General features: G+C 38.9%; 1 protein-coding gene across 5 annotated transcripts in view; it reads left to right on the top strand.

Moving 5' to 3' along the window:
* HHIP (hedgehog interacting protein) overlaps positions 1-19874 on the top strand; it is a 68499-nt gene that overhangs the window by 34950 nt on the left and 13675 nt on the right. For all 5 annotated transcript variants that reach the window (XM_088660277.1, XM_088660278.1, XM_088660280.1 and 2 more), the window contains exons 5-10: positions 12972-13123; positions 14627-14800; positions 15398-15541; positions 15861-15982; positions 17381-17504; positions 18727-18857. In XM_088660277.1, coding sequence (XP_088516403.1) covers positions 12972-13123; positions 14627-14800; positions 15398-15541; positions 15861-15982; positions 17381-17504; positions 18727-18857 — 847 coding nt within the window. The remainder of the gene's footprint in view (positions 1-12971; positions 13124-14626; positions 14801-15397; positions 15542-15860; positions 15983-17380; positions 17505-18726; positions 18858-19874) is intronic.

The following is a 19874-nucleotide window of genomic DNA, read 5'->3' as shown; positions in this document are numbered from 1 at the left end:
AAGGGGAATAGACAGATTTCTGCCTGCAGCATTAACCTTTTGTTACAAAGCAGTCCACTCATGCAACTTCTTTTCATGGTGAATAAGTCCTCTCTCTCTCTCTCTCTCTCTCTCTCTCTCTCTCTCTCTCTCTCTCTCTCTCTCTTCTCTCTCTCTCTCTCTCTCTCTCTCTCTATATATATATAGTGAATACTTAAGATTTTCTATGGTTTGTGTAGCAAAGGCAAGCCATATTTTCTATTTGGATAAAGAGTGCAGGATTTGGTCCCAGTGTTCAACAGGCCCCATAAAAATTTATAATTCCTGCATTTAAGCAGATAACTTAAGTAGATAACTATTACATCCTAACTTATTAGCACCAAGTCAGAGTTTTCTCTCTGAGTCTAGTAAAGGATAGACTAGACCTACTGGACTTATCAGAACTATGGCACCATTTGAAAGCTCATACCATAAGCATATTCATGAATTCCCCAGATAATTTAGCTTAAAGTTGTCCATGGTCCTCCAAATTCATAATTGCTGATTTTTCTATTGCTTCTATTGCCCAAGACTTGCAGAGTCCTCTGTGACTTCAAAAAAACTAAAGCAGTGGCAATCAAAGGCTATGACAGCTGGGATCTGCAAAAGGCCCTTTGATGTCACAGAGAACCTTGAAGGCCTTCCTGACTTACCTGCAAGAGTATCAGAAGCCCACTGTGACATCAGAGCAGATCATCAACCCAAGGCATTAAGTGAGTCAGAACAAGAAAAGAATAAAGAAATGGTAGCAAAGAGATTCAGAATAACACTGAGCCAAACTGTGACTTAGCACAAGCAAGCAAATGTGTGGGTTCATGGAGTGAAAATCATGGTTGCAGTCCACCCCCAGTCCTGTTATTGCCTCCCAACCTGGAGCTAAGCCACGGTTGGGCTTAGCGTTTGTTGGGATATTCCATTCCACCTTAAGGAGCAGACGTGTGAGATTGCTACATGTCACATGTCTGTTTACGCTCCACCACACCGCTTCTGTTCGTGCAGTGCGCTGCTAATTTAGTGTGCTCAGACTTCTGAAGTCTGAGTCGCTGGCTATGTTGCTCCAGAGATCGGGGGATCATCCATCAGCTGGCATCTCGACCCCCTCTGAACCTGGGCTCGCGGTTTTTCTCCTCCAAGAGCAAACCTTTATTACAGCTTTTGGTTTGTCTGGAGCTACAGCAGTACTGGGGGATGAGTGCTGCAACTGCAATCTTCATTCTAGGAACCCACACATTTGCTCATTCACCCATATTTGGTAAAAATGTTGGCCAGTACATTTATTCTTCACAAACAGCTAAGGGAGCAATAAAAGCAGCAAGTGTTCCATTTTCCATAACTAGAATGGCCCCATTCAATGAATGGGCATTAGACTGTGGCCATAACACTTGTTCAAACTGTATTTTCTTCCACATTTTGTTAGTTTTATAGTTTGGCCATACTGTACATATGACAGAAAAGACTCCTGGTATTCCAGATTCACTGTATGGCCCTTTCAGCTGCTACACCATGCACAACCATATGTAAATATCGGTTCTTTTAAATAAAATGTCCTTCATGTGTGAATAATTTGGAAATATGCGCAGGAATACAGCTAAATGAATTTGCAATGTAGAGCCTAAACATTCAGTAATATCACCTGAATGGAGTAACATTTACAGTCATCTAAACTAAATTCTACTTCATATATTGCAACAATTCCAATTTTATTTATCCATGTATTGCATTTCTCATTTATTCATTAACTATGAAGAAACCTATAGACCTCCTTCTGATTTATTTGTTTAGTCTTCTCTTTGTTTAAAAAAGGGGGGGGTGGCTATTCATAGAAAAGAGAAAGAATTATTTGATTAGCAACTGGGATCTATTGTGCATATAGCAAAGCTCTGGTTCCCATCAGAAAAATAGTTCTTGAATTCCACAACCAACTCTGAAAACAGGTTCCATACTGCTTTTTGCAAAGAATTTACATTTCCAGTAAGCAGCCTGAGAAGCAGTTTAAAACTGGTGAAGTCTCTGTTAGATAGTAGTACTCCTTGAAGAGTGTAACAAAGCTGGACAGCTTGTGTTTCCCAGTATCTGAACTTTACCAAGTTCGTTGAATAAGCATTTGCTGCCCCACACCTGCCACTTACCTCTTCAGCCTCTCTTCTTGAGTGCTTTTCAGCCATCTGAGGCCATGTCTGTTATTGGACTTTGGCCTATTATTTATTATTTCTAACTCCCACTTCACCAAATGGTTCCAGGGCAGGGTACCTACAATGTAAAAGTAACAATCAAGCTTAAGAGTAAAGCTTGTTGGTGAAAATATATATATATATAAAGGAAAATTTCTGGATGTGAAGATTCAAGTTTGGGGCATTAACCATTTCAGTACATGGTCAGTTGTGAATTTGCTGTGTGTCCTGGGCTAATACTTGTATAAATCAACCCTAAGTTGCTTGTTAATATGGGGGAGGCGGTGTTCTTCCACTAGTCTTATCCACTAAATTGTTTTCCTTCTGGGGATATGTGCAGCAAAAAAACGTATTGCTCTTAAGCTAGTTCTGGAAGACTCAGGGAAAGAAATTGCTCTTAACAAAAATCATGTCCGATTCAGGAAATGTGTGGTTCAGCCACTTGGTAGCAATGACCATAATGTAATTAAACTTGGCATCCTCCCATGGGGATCATAACATAAACCAATAATTTCACAGGAATCTTCATTTTTTTAATAACACGGAAACCAAAAATAGCCTAAAGGGGAAAGTTAGGAAATTAAAATCTATATGATCAGAACAGAGGCTGCTTAAAGATACCCACTTAAGTATGAAAATTTCTGGAATGTGAATAAAATAAAAAGGTGTTACAGCAAGGTGGGTGAGATTATTAAGACCCAAAACATTGTATCTGGAAAACCATTTTAATTCATAATTAGGCTGTAAACTTACAGTAAAACAAAACAACAATATCGTACTGTCATTGAACTAGCTTGCAATGTCAAAAGTATAATTAAATACTTGAGGATTTTAAGAAAGGGAAAGGGTCAAATAACTAACAGTCATTATACAATATACATGCTAGAACACAGCAAGCTGAGGTACATATTCACAACCCATGGGGTGTAGTTAGGGTTAAGAGCATAAGAATAGCCTACTGGAACAGGCCAATGGCCAATCTAACCCAGCAACCTGTTCTCACGGTGACCAGCCAGATGCTGATGTGAAACCAGCAAGCAGAACATGAGCAACTGGTATTCAGAAGCATTATTGCCTCTAGCTGTGAAGGTAGAGCATAACCATCATGTCTAGTAGCCATTGATAGCCCTTTCCTCCATGAATTTGTCTAATCCTTTTTTAAAAGCCATCCAAGTTGATGCCATCACTGCCTCCTGGGGCAGCAAGTTCCATAGTTTGGCTATGCACTGCATGAAGAAGTATTTTATCGGTCCTGAATATTACAACATTAAGGTTGTAAGGTTAAGCTACCAACATGAGTTTGACCAAACTGCAGGAGGCAGTGGAAGACAGAAGTGCCTGGCATGCTCTGGTCCATGGGGTCACGAAGAGTCGGACACAACTAAACGACTAGTGTGGTATGCTTAGCTAGAGTGCTAACTTTGACCGTGGGAAACTCAGGTTCAAATCAACCATAGGGCTAAGCCAAATAATAGTATTAATAGTAATAATACGTAGCAGTAGTAGCAGTAATGCTGAAAACCTCAAGAAATCTTCACTATGGCTGGATGCAGTCCATCAACACAGATGAACATTTGGTTAATCTTTATGTTTAAGTTTCCCTTATTCTGAGTATGTAATAGTTTTGAGTGGTCATACAGTTTCCTTCAGGCATCAGACTTCAATCTAAACAATGCCGTTCTTTTATTATTTCATTTATTGGATTTGCCAAAGTGCCAATGCGACAGACGTCCAGAGAAGTTAACATGAAATGAAACCAATGTTACAATTGACCTCATTTAATTAATGGTGTTATAAAGTTCACTGACCTCTTTAAGGAAAAAAAAACAGTGAAAAACACTGGTGCTTGTTTGAAGGAGACTAACCCTCACAAGGCAAGGAATCCATTCTTGAGTTTACTGGAGTGGATTTCTCCTCCATCCCTAGTGAAGACTTTCCAACTGTTATCAGATTTCAGCCATTTAACCATTCATTATGCCCATATACTGTACATATGACTTAATGAAGATCAGGGCAGCATGTAGATAAATCATAAGGGACTGAAGAAAAACTTTGGTTTTTCTGGCAAATGAAATGGTTTAATATAATAAATAAAAACATTAAACAATATATGGGAGGCGTTACTGCTTTTGTTTGTTCCTGTGCTATGTATTTTTGTGTTTTTATATCACTGCCCTGTGACCCTCAAATGAATGGCAGTATGGAAATTTAATAAATAACATAAATAAATTGTTTGCTTCAATCATTATGGCATACATTAGATTTTCTATAATCTTCAAGTGCTGTTATATCTAAAGGTGCCCTTCTGCATGTGGAAAGTACTGGTATGTTCCAGACATAGATGCAGTGCTTCCCACTGTGTGAAACAAATTAAATGAATCTCAAAGGATATTCTTATGCTTGTGTAATCTCTTGCATCAGTGGAAATGTGAGTACTATTATAGAACCTGCCAATTAGAACACTGTATAAACCTTTTGTCACATACTTGTGGAACTGCACTAATTTTCTTTCCACTCGTCGTTCTTTGGAGCCAGCTCAGTCCCCCCCCCCCCCCGCCTTGGTCTATCAGTTTTAAGAACATAAGAAATGTGAAGGAGTATTTCTGCAGTTATAAAGAGAGGAAGTTATTATATTGCTTTTTAACGCATGCTTAGGCAGTTTCAGACATGGTCCCCTGGTTACAATTAAGTTAGTTGTTCATATATATATATTACCTACTATTTTAAAAAGTAGTTATTGTTGTTTGTATTTATAGAAACTGTTATTCCCCTTCCTTTCCCCTTTATTAAAATTTAAGTTATTTTCCAAGTTTAGTACTTTGTAACATGTTTGCCTTGTGGTCAAGCAAAATTGCTGTTCTTGTTAATCCTGCCCACTTCTGAGAGGATCTTCCAGTATAGGATATGATTCCTGCCCCTCAAATTTATCCTCACAACAAGCCTAGGTTAAGCTAAGTGATATGATTCCTGCCCCTCAAATTTATCCTCACAACAAGCCTAGGTTAAGCTAAGTGATGCTAACTGGCCTCAAGCATTGTAAGCACTGGGGCCAAGCAGGGATTTGAACCAGGGTCTTCCCAAGCTAAGTCAGGCAGTATAACCACTTCATCACACAAGCCCTCTGTAATAGCCAAAATATCTGAATGGGAACTGGCCATATTTGACTTGAAAAATGGATCTGTCCAGTGTCCTGAAGGACCCATCTCTGGCCACCATACCTTTGATGTTTGTCCCAGCTTATTGGTCTTCTGCTCTCACTGTCCACTCCAAACTACTGCCACACCCACCTCCTCTGACCTCCTCTGTGGTCTAATCTTCATCAGGTCTGACAAATGTTCTGTTCACTTGGGGAGAGCAGATCATACTAAGTCAACATTTATTTAGGGTGATGTGGTGACTGTCTCCAAGTGCCATATCTTCTCACAGATAGCCTGGCTAAACACTAGCTCTTGTCACTCTTGTCTCTTGTATAGTGCATGGGAAGGCAATGCACTTTTTCTCCTGGGCATTATTCAGTGGTTTTTTTCTGGAGGGATGCATGGGTACACATACCCCTAAACATTTTTGTGAATCTTTGTACTTTTGTCCATTTACTATATTTATTTCCCCCGATTTGAACTATAAAATGGTGGTTTTCTTGAGTCAAAATGAGAGTACCTCTAAACTTTTTAAAAAAGAAAAAAAGCACTGGCATTATTAGTAAAGAGAATCACTGGATCTGCTTTATAGCTGAAATTGAAGAAGGCTTCCTAGTCATCGCATTCAGAAGCACCCAGGCAAATGTTGGTGCTGATATAAACTGGTGTTGCATTCTGCCTCCCATTAAAAAAAAACCTGAACCACAAGCAAATTCCTCATTCACATGTATATTTTAATCATACTAATGAAACTTTTGAGAACCTTTCCAGACACTCATTTTCTTCTGGGCAGACATCATGGATTCCCACAGATTACGGTATATTAGTTTTGCTCACATTGAATTATTGTTGTCCAGCATTCACCACACACTGGCATTAAACTCTGAATGAAAACACATGAATGGACATTCCCTGGGGAACCGGGCATCATCCTACAATGTTACTTGAAATGACCAAGGTTTTCTGGAAACAGATGTTTATGAATGGACATCATAAACGTTGCATACTGATTTTTTAGTACAGATTGAACAATTCTGCAAAAATCAGGCTCTTTGACTTTTCTCAAAAAACAATCATGACTTCTTCTCTATCAGATTCTAAAAGATAATATAAAAAACTGTATGCCACAGCATACCTCCAATAAGCTTGGTTACATCAGTATTTAGCAGTTAGGCCCATAATTGTGATCAAGCAATGTGTATGGGAATTTTTTTGTTTAGAGATGATGAATTTCCTAGGAAATGAGCTTTATTCATATTATCTGGACTCTGTTTTCTTTATGTAGCTATGGATTACTTTAACACAGGATGGAGTCCTTAATTTGTAACACATGATTAAGTTTTTATAAATTGCTAAATTGTATCTGTATCATTCCTGGTCTGGTGTGTGTACTTATGTTTTAACAAAGATGGCTTAACATAAGACAGATTTTTGTTAATGGAATCCATTCCACCCAGAAGGTGTTCTTTACAACAAACAGGAAACACTGCTATATATAACACAAGGTCTGAGCAATGGAAAGATACATTGATGATGTCACTTATTATAAATATTATTTGTACCTGCTAGTTTATTTCAGGGGAAATTAGGAGTGTGACATCATAATGGTGGCTGACTTTTATTAATGCTCGCTCTCCCTTGCTCTCATTCATTCCTAGACTGTAAATTGTTATAAAGCAAAGAAGCAGCCTTAAAAAAATCTGTCCCTCTTATCTTTGTTGTGAATATTATTTATACAAAACATACAGTTGATACCGCTAGCTCTGTTATACTAGCCATTAGCTTTCATGTAACTCAATTTTGATATACAGTTAAATGATTTGTCATGGAAAGCAGGATGTGATCTAAGCCAAGGGACAAAAGAGATGTGCTGTTGGAGATGAATGAAGTCTCTTGACATTTAGGGGGTGAGGATTGGTGGGTTGTTGTTTTCTTACTGAATTACAACTTGGGAGGCAGCAAGTTGGAGTTTTGACAGCTTGCCCAAGAAGCCCCTGCCCCCTCCCCATGGATCCAGCCTATGTGGTTCTGCCCTAGCTGTCCTTCCCAGTCCTTTCTTCATAGCTGCATGTGTAAGAAGTAGATATGCAGAAGGGCAGACCATGGATATTGTTTTTGCTGGGCTGGTGCAACTAATTTCAGTTATTCTATTTTTCCCCACTCTCGACTTTACATTTAGGGCTTAAAATGAAGTAAAGATATCAATTCTCAGTTTTAAAAATTAGCATATAAGCAGACTGGCATTTCCTCAGCATTAACTAAAATTTGATCATTATGAACCATTTGCCTGTCCATTAAAAGATATGAGTTTAATAGAGCTCTAGATTATATAATTTACTATTGACCCAGTATTCTGTATTTTGTAAAGGGGGGTCATAGGAATTGAACTTTATATGTTATTCTAGTAACTTATACCTTTAAATTGTTGATATGAACATTGTATAAATAGAAATTTTATAAATCTCTTTAAAATGTGTCTTTTTAAAAAAAGTATGACCTTTAAGTCACATCAATCTGTTACATAACTCGGCAAGGGAAGTCACATGGTCGTAACCTCATATTTCCTTAAATTTATGATTGTTTCTTGGTGGTCCAAAACACATTTTTAAAAGTTCCCTTTCATAGTAGTAATCTTACTAAATTGTTTAATGTTTGCTCTAATAAAGGTCAGCACAAGTTCTTATTTAGATTTACAATGGGAAATATAAAATCTCAGATACCAATGAAACCTCAAGCAATGAAGTCAGGGATTTCCAGTGTTATGTTTCATTCTAATGATGCGAAGATAATGCCTTTAGCTGCATGACCACTATATTAGCTACAGACCATAAAATAATCTTTATGGAAACAAGGAGTCGGAAATCACGTATTCCTTACTCCAGCCAAGCATTCTCATCATTAGTAATATTTGGTTGGTAAAATCCCCCAACCATTTCAGTATCTCCTTCCTTCCTTCCTTCCTGCATCAAAATATGAGGGTGTGTAACAACAGGAAAGTAATCATTGTGGTATGTTTTCCTGCTCTTGGATCATAGAAATATATAAAACTGCCTGATGCTAGGACCGGTGATACCCAGAAAAACACTCTGGGTTGTACAAAACATGATATGACACTTCTGCTGTAGGAGATTTTACAGGTGTTTCAGGCAGATGTAGTGTAGAGTAGATGAAGGCATCTGGGTGTGCTGCTGCAGATGCACCAGGATGTTTCTTCTCTCTGTGGTTGTTTCTCTTCTGCTCACTACTATGGATATACAACCTGTCTTGTCTGTCTCCAGGCACTGCGGTCATCTGCAAGGGTGATGACCCCACACGGCAGGGTTGAGGTTGCCACAAATAGGTTTATTGAAAATATGGGCCGAGTGGATCCATACAAGTGGTAAAAATGGACCATATGATGGGTTTACAATGGCCAGGATGCAAAGTTTTGTATGCGATTTCCAAGCATGCGTCAAAGATTTTTCAGTTCTCTCCCCGCCCATTTCTAACAGCATCCCCCTTTGCCCCTAAAACTCTCTCCCCAAATTGGGACAGGGAACCCTCTGGAGTAGCATTCCACAAGGCATTATGCACAAAGGTATATTGCGCATCTATCCAGGTTGCTCTTATCCCAGACTTGCAACTCAACCTGCATTTTTCATGCTGCAGCAATGTGTGCCAAAAGACATGGCAGCTTCAACTTTTTATGGGCCATAGTGACTTCCAGCTTCCTTCCTTCCTTCCTTCATTTTATATAAGAGTGTTTATATACAGCCATCTCATAAAATATCAGGGCAGTGTACATCAATTTAAAAACATTAAATAAAAATTAAAAGCAGTACAAAACAATTCTTAATATGACTAGCTACTCAAGAAAATTTCAAACAGCTACATAAGCCTGTCTTCAAGGTTCACTTGGATGCCAAAAGTGAGGTTGTCTGCTGAATCTCTGCTGGAAGTGTGTCTCACAGCATGGGACTGGCGACACTAAGTGGCTGATTTCTGGCTAAGGTCACTTGGGCGTCTGTAACACAGGGGATAACTATCAGTGCTCCTCCGGATGATCTCACTTGGTTATGTAAACAGTGGCTCCCTGGGTGAATCACAGCACACTGAGCTTCTTCCACCTGATCACAACCACTTGAAAAGCAACTTTGCTGCAAAGTGTCAACAACCAATTCCTCTTGAATTTGTTGTGAAGAAGCATGCTTGATGTGGGCCCAAAAGGTCACATTCATAGAATAGATGTTTATCCGTTGCATAGCAAATATACTGTAGTTTGAATTTTGAGTTGGGAACATGATGAAGCAATTGCAGCTTAAATATTCTCAACATAGCTATTTTAATTATGCATTGGCTGTTGAGAACACGCAGACTGCATTCATAGCAGGTGGCTATTTTCACTATAGAAAAGTTAAGCTATAAACATTCACCTGGGTATTGGCAGTATTTTTTTCTATTTTTTCAAACAGTGTTATGAAAAGCTAAAGTCAAACCTCATACCGAAACAAGGAGGAGACCTTGAAGGGATGGCAAACTATTGACCTATTTCACTCCTAAACTGTGATTATAAATTTTTTACAAACATATTAGCTAACAGGTTGAAAGAAGCTATAAAAGGTATTATCCATCCAAACCAGTCAGGTTTTCTTCCAGGGAGACAGATCTCTAATAATACAAGGAACATTACAGACCTAATAGAATGCCTAGAAGTGAACAATGATAAAAAGGCTGCGCTCCTACTCATCGACGCTGAGAAGGCGTTCGATAACGTTTCCTGGAAATATTTGAAAAAGCAATGGGAAATGATGGAGCTGGGGACACAGTTTAGGAGAGGAATGGAGGCCATATATGATCGGCAAACAGCAAGGCTCCTGATTAATGGTAATCTAACTGATGAAATCAAAACCGTTATGATCAAATGGGCGCAGGACTGCAGACACAATATAACAATGGAACAATGGGAACAACTGTGGACAAAAGATATAAAGTTCACGGCATGCTACTCATTGAGGGAACATAGTATGAAAATGTTATACAGGTGGCACCTCTCTCCACAAAAACTAGCAAAAATGTATAAAGGGAGAAACCCAGAATGTTGGAGGTGTAAAAAAGAGTTTGGGTCGTATTTTCATATTTGGTGGACGTGCGATCTGATTAAAACCTATTGGAATGAAATATACAATGAAATTAAAAAAATATTCAGGATAACATTTAAGAAAAAACCCAAAATATTCCTCTTGGGTATTCTACCTGATAATTTCAAAAAGGAAACCAGAACACTTATGATGTACAGCTTGACTGCCGCCAGAACACTGACCGCAAGGAAATGGAAAGATGAAACACCTCCAACTATCGTAGAGTGGCAAGCCCTATTGATTGAATATTTACAATTAGCGAAATTAACGGGGTGGGTGCGGGACCTAGGTAACCAAAAAATATCAAAAGAATGGATAATCTTTAGGGAGTATTTAAAAACATATAACAACAATAACACTTTATTGGCAGAATTAGAACGATATCTGTAAAATATAAAAAAGGAAAACAGTGGGGGGGGAATTCAAATTGATGTAAATAAACCTGCGAGAAACAACAACAAAAAGAACCAGATATAATGGAAAGGGTTGGAAGTATTGTTTATTAGTGGAATTGGAACACATTTTGAGATATTGTTTTGGCAGGTATGATTTTGGTTTTGTTTTGCTTTGTATCTTATATTCTGTTAGTATATGTGAAGACTTGATGTACTTTTTTAAAATTTTGAAATAAAAGCATTTTATTAAAAAAAGAAAAAGCTAAAGTCAAAAGGTTCTTAAATGATCAGTAGTGACTAGCTTATTAAATAGCCATCATTATCCCATGTTGCTATAACATCATTAAACCAATGTTGCTAAAACTGGGCATTAATGCATTTTAATGCAAATTAGATCTTCAGACTATAGCAGCTCTTTGTGACGCCATTCGGGGAAATTGGCGGGGCTGGAGAATGAAATGCATGTATTGTATAAACATAATGTGCAAATATGAGTTCAAATGGAATACACGGCAGTGACCTCAGATATTAGGTTCAGAGTAATCACAGTTCAGATAACTGGTGTTCCATTATACTTTGTGTAAGGATACTGAAATCAACATATCATGGCAACTTGGCAGCAGCTGCAAATTGTTTTTGTTTATGAACTTAGAAAGAGGATGGATGGTTTACTAAACCTTTCATCCTAGATGCTGCTAATTGAATGAGCACTTATGAGGCCATTGAAAGTGCAATGTAATTAACTGTTGCTGGGATCCAAAGAACCATACTGGGAATGCAGTGGGGACTTTCTGAAAGCAGCTCTCCATGTTACTAAAAAAAAAAAAACTAGCAACCAAAACCCAGTGGAAGTCCAACAATGGTCTCTGATGGTGGCCTCTAATTTAACATAAGGAGGGGGAAATCAGAGGAGGAAACAAGGGGTTCCATGGCCCACTGGTACTTGCAAGAAGGGCTTGCATGTTCCTAATGGGTTTTCTTGATCTTGACCCTTGTCTTTCATTTCAATGGGAGTTGAAGGAGCTTAACTTTGTATTAAGTTTGCATTTAAGTCCATTTTTGCACCCAGTTACATATAACAGATTGGAGTTGGTTATGCCTAAAGTAGACCCATTGAAATCAGTGGGATTTAAATTATGTCTTTATAAACTTTAGCCCCATTGATTTCAGTGAGCATATTCTATGCATAGCCAAGTCTGGATCCAACCCAAAGTTGCAGAAACTCTGAAATGTATTGATATTGCTAAGTCAGCAATAACAGAATTTCACCTCATAGGTCACAATCTCCCTCCCTTCCCCTCCCACCCCTTCCTTTTGGGTGTTTTTTTTAATGCTGCATTTTTTTGCTGGCATTTGTATTGTCACAGTACATGAAATTGATGCTAAACATATAACAGTACTAATCTGTGTGGCATACATAAATAATGAAAGAAAGATGTTTGGGCATTTTCTATTTTTTGTTTTTTGAAATAATAAAAACCTTTGCCCTATGGACCCCTGTACAGAATGATGCTTTCATGCAGTGAGAATGGAGGCTGCTTATTACCTACAGTATGCTAGCAATGATGAACAGACCACCATCGTTGTGACAAGTGATGCAGTTGCCTCCAGGGTAAAACAAAGGTTTACATATTACACAAGCAATTTAACTGTTTTCTAAACATATTGCCAAGACAGTGGGAGTTGGCACTGTGTTTTAGGGCTTGGATACTTGGATTTGAAGTGACTGCTGATTATAGACCTTTTTCCTAATTTGCCTTCTGCTTATAACAAGCAACCTAGTAATCCAGGAAAGAATTCTCTGCAGCACTTAAACTTGTCTTCATGGCTTCCCAAAGATCTCTCCATAGAAAGGAGTGAGGAGGCTTGTACACCAATAGCTACACAAAACAATTGTTCTTTTCCAACTCTCAAGGAGCAACAACCGCCCCCCCCCCATTCCCCAAACCGGATGAAATGTTTTATAATCCTTTTTTGTGCCATAGTTAGAAAACGAAGAATGAAAAGAAGAAAGGAGGCAGGCAAAGATTACTCACAAGAAAGAAACTTTTTTTAAGGGGGGGTCCCTCTTAAACACAATAAAGAACATAATTAACTTCACAATTCTTTGTTTTTTCCCCCATTTGACTGCAGGGTGGAGATGAAAGAGGGCTCTTAAGCCTTGCATTCCATCCCAATTACAAAAAAAATGGAAAGCTGTATGTGTCCTATACCACCAACCAAGAACGATGGGCCATTGGGCCACATGACCATATTCTTAGGGTTGTAGAATACACCGTGTCCAGGTACGAATTTTGTAAACAGCTTCAGCAGCAAGTTCCCATATACAGTGTACTTCAGCTAAGTTGTGTCATATGTTGGGAATCTGTTAGTCCCCAAGCCCAGTTTTTCTGCTTTTGCATGCCTTGCTTTTAAACAGGTTGCCCCTCATTTACATAGGATCCATCTGGATACTGTCAGTAAACATCCATGACAGATTTCAATCAAATGCTGCTCAGGCAAGCAGCAAAGTGCAGTGCTTTGCTCTCTTCGATAAATCCTCTTTATTCTATAATGATTAAACCTGAATGAAAAGCGGCAGAGAAATATAATCAGTCAAACCAATCTTTATTCAAATGTATATCCCAAATAATTTCAAAAAAATACACATAGTTAGCAATGCACATTTTTTGTCTATGATACAAAATTCTAGTCTTTTGGAAAGATCTGACACATCACTATTTTTGGAATTAAGAAGGTTGACTATTGACTGAAGAATCTGCAACAGAGTCTGACTCCATGCAGGACAATGCTATGCTAACCTACTACTCTTCTGATCTAGCTTATTAGTGCCATTTGGGCAACAAAATTCATCTTGATGGTGGTTTCTCAAGTCTTAATATGGCTTAAACTGACCATACCCACTTCCGTTTTTCCTGGACTAGAAGGAATGAGTAATGTTAGCCTCAAACTGAGTTGGCAGCCATACTACATGTGACTGACTACGGTAGTTACTGCTAAGCCTCAGAATGCTCTTTAATGAGATCCCTTTGAAGAGTGGTTCAGTTGTACCTCTCTCTAACGGTCCCTTAAAATCCACTATCAATCTATGTCCTCACCACTTACAACTGTGCTAAATAACATTTGTTTATTTATTTCCATATATCCCACCCCTTTTCCAAGGACCTTGGGGTGGCATACACATTTTCCCCAAATTTATCCTCGCAGCAACCCTATTAAGAGAATAGTGACTAGTCCATGGTCATCTTATGACTGAGTCACCCCAGCCCTAGTCTAAGACTAACTCAGGGAGGAGGAACCTATGGCTGTTCATATGTTGTTGGACTCCAACTCACATTAGGCACAGGCAGCGTTGCTAGCGTTCAGCAATAACATCCAACATCTGGGGTGCCACAGGTTCCCTAACCCTTCTCTATTATACCACACTGGTTGTCTCTTAATATCAGCAACAAAAACCTGAGATACATTCAGGATGCAAAACCTTTGCCACATGGCAAGCAAAGAAAAGCAACAAAACAATACACACACAAAAACCCACACAGTGTTTGATGGCCAGTCACAGTCCACTAAGGAAACATTGGCCCCCCCAGGCCAATTGAGTTGAAGCTATCATGCCTTACCTATGTTTAAGAGGACCTAGGACAAAGTTTTATTTCAAAAACCGTATGTCCCTGCCATTCTGAACTAATGCAAGGATGATTCTGGGGCAGAGAAGAAACATTTTAAACATAATTTTAATGGAAATATATTATTGAGATTAATTACGCAATCCTTTTTCTGTGCTACAGGAAAAATCCACATCAGGTTGATGTGAGAACAGCAAAAGGTTTTCTAGAAGTTGCAGAGCTACACAGAAAACACCTTGGAGGACAGCTGCTGTTTGGCCCTGATGGATTTTTATACACATTCCTTGGTGATGGGATGATCACTATAGATGATATGGAGGAGATGGATGGTTTGAGGTATAATAATTACCAGTGGATAAAATCTTTCTTATTTATTGATTCTTTTTCAGCACCACACCCTCTAAATTAATTCTACCATTTAGATGTCCAATACAGATCAGTAATATAATCTTCATCATTGAAAACATGTGCCAATCCCCCTCATTCACTATATTTATACAATTCATGTGCTGATCACTTCAGTGAATGAATTAGAATAGCAAGATGCAGACCACCATAGAAGCATTAAAGCTTAATGGGGGGAAATGTATTTTATCCATACTGCTCTATTTACACTGCTCCTCACTCGATGTAGCTAAGCACAAGTGCCAGTCCTCCAAAATGAAGGAACTCATTTGAGCAAATGTGTCCAGTGAAAATCATAAGTGCATGCAGCATGTCATTTCTGTCTCCTAAAGAGGCCAAACTGAGACTTAACAAGTGGAGGCAATTTAGAGCTACGTTATCTCATAGAGTCAGCATGCTGCATTAAACCCACAGAGATTACCCTTTCGTTGGGTAATTTCCTGTGTTTATTGCACTACTATTTAAATGAATGCTGCCAAGTAAAAATCCTTTTTAAAAATCAATTGTGTTATCTTCCAACTTTCTCAGTGATTTTACAGGTTCTGTGTTACGCCTGGATGTAGATACTGATTTCTGCCATGTGCCTTATTCCATACCACGGAGCAACCCACACTTTAACAGCACCAATCAGCCTCCTGAAATTTTTGCCCATGGACTCCACAATCCAGGCAGGTAAGTAGGTTATATTTCTACACACACACACACACACACACACTACTCCATCTTTCCAGCAAGAAAAGGTCTGGGGTGGGGTGGCTAAAGGATTGTCTGGAGGACCACACAGAGAGGCCCAGAGGGCCGTATTCAGCTCCCAGGCTAAGGTTTCCAAACACGCATAGTAAACAAACCTTATAAGAATGGTCATTTACATGCACTTGAGGATCAGCATGGAAAGCATGGAAAGCATTGTTTTGTATTCTGGTATAGAAGCAAAGTGGTAAAGGAGAGAAGGTTTGCTGTTTCATCTCTCTTTTAACATGCTGTTGAACAGGTGTGCCGTGGATCGTCACCCAACTGATGTAAATATTAATTTAACAATACTTTGTTCAGACTCCAATGGGAAGAACAGGTCCTCAGCAAGAATCCTTCAGATAATAAAGGGGAAAGATTATGGTAAGTCCTATAATACGTACAGTATACAGTGCTGCCTCAACTTACGAATTTAATCCGTTCCGAAGGCACCTTCGTAGGTCGAAAAATTCGTAAGTCGAAAAGCGCCATTGGAAACGCGTTTTCCCATAGGAATGCACTGGAAACGGAAAAATTCGTAAGTCGAAGCAACCCCATCTAAAAATTCATAAGTCGAAAAAACCCTATCTAAAACCGCCACGGTTTCCGTTCGGATGTCGAGAAATTCGTAAGCGTGCGGCCATTTGCCCCATTCGTAAGTCAAAAAATTCGGTTGTCGAGTTGTTCATAAGTCGAGGTACCACTGTATTTAAATAGCCTTCTAAGAATGTGTAGGATAGTGAGTACAGCCCTACAGGCATATCTAAAATGTTATATGTGAAAGGGAGCAAAAGGAAGATTTTTAAAATATTTTGACCATTAGACACTCCTTTCAAATTAAAGTATTTCTAGTCTCATAGTTACAGATACATTATTTTAAAAGGTTGCAGCATTATCTACAGCCTAGAATAGAGTTATGAGCACTTAGGACCCGCTGAAATCAGTGGAACTTGAGAGCATGACTAGCCCTCTTCTAGATTTCAGCTTTAGCTATTGCACATATTTGTGGGTGCATTTTATAAATGCCATACTAAAGAGTGATGTGGTTTGAAAATGGATTTATTAAGCCACAGTTCCAGTGGAATTCTGGGTGATTCTAATGAAGATGAAACGAAGCAATTTTGTAATGCAAAATTATGACCACCCAGGGAAGAATGCAATTAGAGTAAAGTACTGTGGTCCCTTGCTTAAAAGAATAATTTGTCAGATTGCATAATATTGTCTTACTTACCCTAAAAGTTTAACATGCAAATTCATTTCCCAAAAATTAAGAAAAAAGTAAGTGCAGTAGTCTCTAGCTTGCTAGAGTCAAGCAAACAAAAATCATGTCTGTGCCAATCATTTAAAATTATATATTTTTGGAAAACAAGGAAGAATCTTGTGGCATCTTAATAAGTAATGAAAATGTAAGATTTTGTAGACTAGAATCCACTTCATCTGAGGCGTGAAGTGGAGAGAGAAAACAGTTGTGCAAGATGCAGTCAAATGATAATGAAATGCAAAAAGTAGACTGTGAAAATTCAATTAAAGCATGCACTAGGATTGTGCTGCATAAGATCTTATGCAGCACAGTCCTAGTGCATGCTTTAAAGGACAAATGTTACTGACTAAAGAAACTGTAATGTTATTTTAGCCTAAATTCTACCTTGCTTTTTCTGGTTTGCAGCACAGGGTTTGTTGAAATACAAATATCCTGATTTTTTTACTCTCCTCTTTGAATTAAAACATGTCTTTAACAAATGAAATTGCATTTAATCTAACACTATGGTAGTTCCTTTTTAGAAAGTGAGCCTTCACTTTTGGAATTCAAGCCATTCAGTAGTGGGCCATTGGTTGGTGGATTTGTATACAGAGGCTGCCAGTCTGAAAGACTTTATGGAAGTTATATATTTGCAGACCGCAATGGGTAAGTTTCTTTAAAACTCGCACAAAAGCAGTACAGATGCAGCCACCCTCATAATAACCCCCTGCATCTTCTTCCTCCCACACATGGCAACTACTAAGCACCCTTTTCACCCATTTATGAAGTCACCATTTCCTCTGATGCTGTAGACTGTTTCATGCCCCGCTTTCATTTTCACCTGCATTCCCATTCCTCCTCCTCCTGCCCTTTCTGCAACCACCCCTTTTTCTCCCTGCCACCTTACTTATCGCAACTGTCCCTTCCGCATTTCCATGCCTTCTCCTCTCTCCTAGTCTGCAGGCCCCTTTGTGCACACATCCCACGCTGATGTATGCTACTGCATGTTTCAGGTGAACAGCTTCTTAAGAGCAAGCCTGTTGGTTAGTTTGTTCAGTTAGGGAAGGTTATGTTCAGTTAATGGATGTTGCACATGTATGGGTGTTTGCTTGTTAGAAAATATCTGGTCGAAATTACTACATTGAATCTGGGACTTCGTGTTGAAGAAAACATGTGGTACCAGGAGTGAAATACATTGTGTATAGGTACTGTGGGATTTTGAGGGTTCCACATCTTTTGGCAAGTGGTAGATCCGTTGTTGTTCCCAAGAGAGGGCGGAATCAAAAGCCCCACCAATCAGGGGCAGAGGAAGGGGGTGCAGCGGGGGCGGTTCGCTGCGGGTGTCACCCCTGAGGCGGGTGACAACATGGCAGGTGGCACTCACCGTGGGGCATGCAGAGTGCCCGAGCTATGCATCTCTCCTGGTCTGTCCACCTCCTCCTCCCCAGCTATAGGGCGGCTGAGTTGGAGGAGGCACGCAGACTCCTCAGAGGCCCCACAGAGTGTCCTGCTCCAGCTGGCCCCACCTCCACACGTGGTAGGCGCAGGTCACATGCGCTGCCCCAGGCGCGCAATCAGCTTGTTCTGCCATTGCCACCAATCACATGGAAAGCCTTTTAGAGCACCTCAACTAGCTCTCAGTGACAAAAGCATAATAGCATAAAAGCATAATAGGTCTGGATTCATCAAAACATTGTGCTACATCAGTCCATTTCATATTTCATGAGAATTTATCAATGCTCAGAGGCACAAAGTATAATCTGGATTGTTGGATTTATGGCTCAGATTTTAAAGGAATCCATCTTACATATGTTCATTATAGTTCAAGATTTTATTGGTGTAAAGCACACTATATAACATTTTGTCACTTTTTTATTTGTGTTTACAGAAATTTTTTAACACTGCAACAGAGCCCCGTGACCAAACAGTGGCAAGAGAAACCACTGTGTCTGGGCAACAGTGGTTCATGTAGAGGCTTCTTTTCAGGACATATCTTGGGATTTGGTGAAGATGAAGTAGGTAAGACAAAAACAGCTTCTTTAGGATATTATTATATTTATAAGAAGAACTTGGCCAAGATGTGTCTTGTGTTATCTATCTATCTATCTACCGGTATCTATCTATCTGTCTATCATCTATCTATCTATCTATCTATCTATCTATCTATCTATCTATCTATCTATCTATCTATCTATCTATCTATCATCTACCTACCTACCTACCGGTATCTATCTATCTATCTATCTATCTATCTATCTATCTATCTATCTATCTATCTATCTATCATCTATCTATCTATGTGTGCATTTATAAAAGTTCTATATTGCAATTCAATACATTATTATCAGGGTGGTTCACAAGAAAAAAGAAAAAAGAAAATTTTAAAAAATGTAATAAAATGAAAACAAAGAATAAAACACTAGGATTAAAAAGTAGCAATAAGATATTCAAATATTAAAAGCTCATTGGATATTAAAAGCCTGTGGAAATTTAAAAAATCTTCCCCTGGGACCCAAAATACCTTAGTGTAGGCACCAGGAGAGCCTTCCTATAGAGACAATACCATAAACGGGCCAATACCAAGAAGGCCCTGTCACTTAAGCAGTTTATAAATGTGTTTAAATAAATAAAAACTCCAGGTAGTGTGGGTGCTCAAGAAGGGGCTCCAAAGATGGAAGCGAACTTTCCTTCTGATATCCACATCCTAATCTGTGCAGAGCCTTAAAAGTAAGCACTGGCACTTGGAATAGTACTAGAACAAAAGCCAATGGAGCTACATAAGCACAGGCAAGATGTATTCCCAACAGCTCCAGTTATTAACCTATGGGTTGCATTTTCTACTACTTACCATTTATTAGCAGTCTTCAGTGAGTCTCACCTACAGTGCATTGCAGTAGTCTAAAACGGGAGGTTTCCAGAACATGGACAAGCTATCTCCGTAATGTGCAGTGTACTGGGTACAGTATATCAATTGCAACATATCTTCAGAATGACTGAGTCTTCATTTTTCCAAACTAACAAAACTCTATGAAATGT

This window comes from Zootoca vivipara, chromosome Z1 (assembly GCF_965207765.1).
Source record: "Zootoca vivipara chromosome Z1, rZooViv2.hap1.1, whole genome shotgun sequence".
NCBI classification, from domain to species: domain Eukaryota; kingdom Metazoa; phylum Chordata; class Lepidosauria; order Squamata; family Lacertidae; genus Zootoca; species Zootoca vivipara.
The sequence above is the reverse complement of the archived record's forward strand: the minus strand, read 5'-3'. Positions and strand labels throughout refer to the sequence as shown.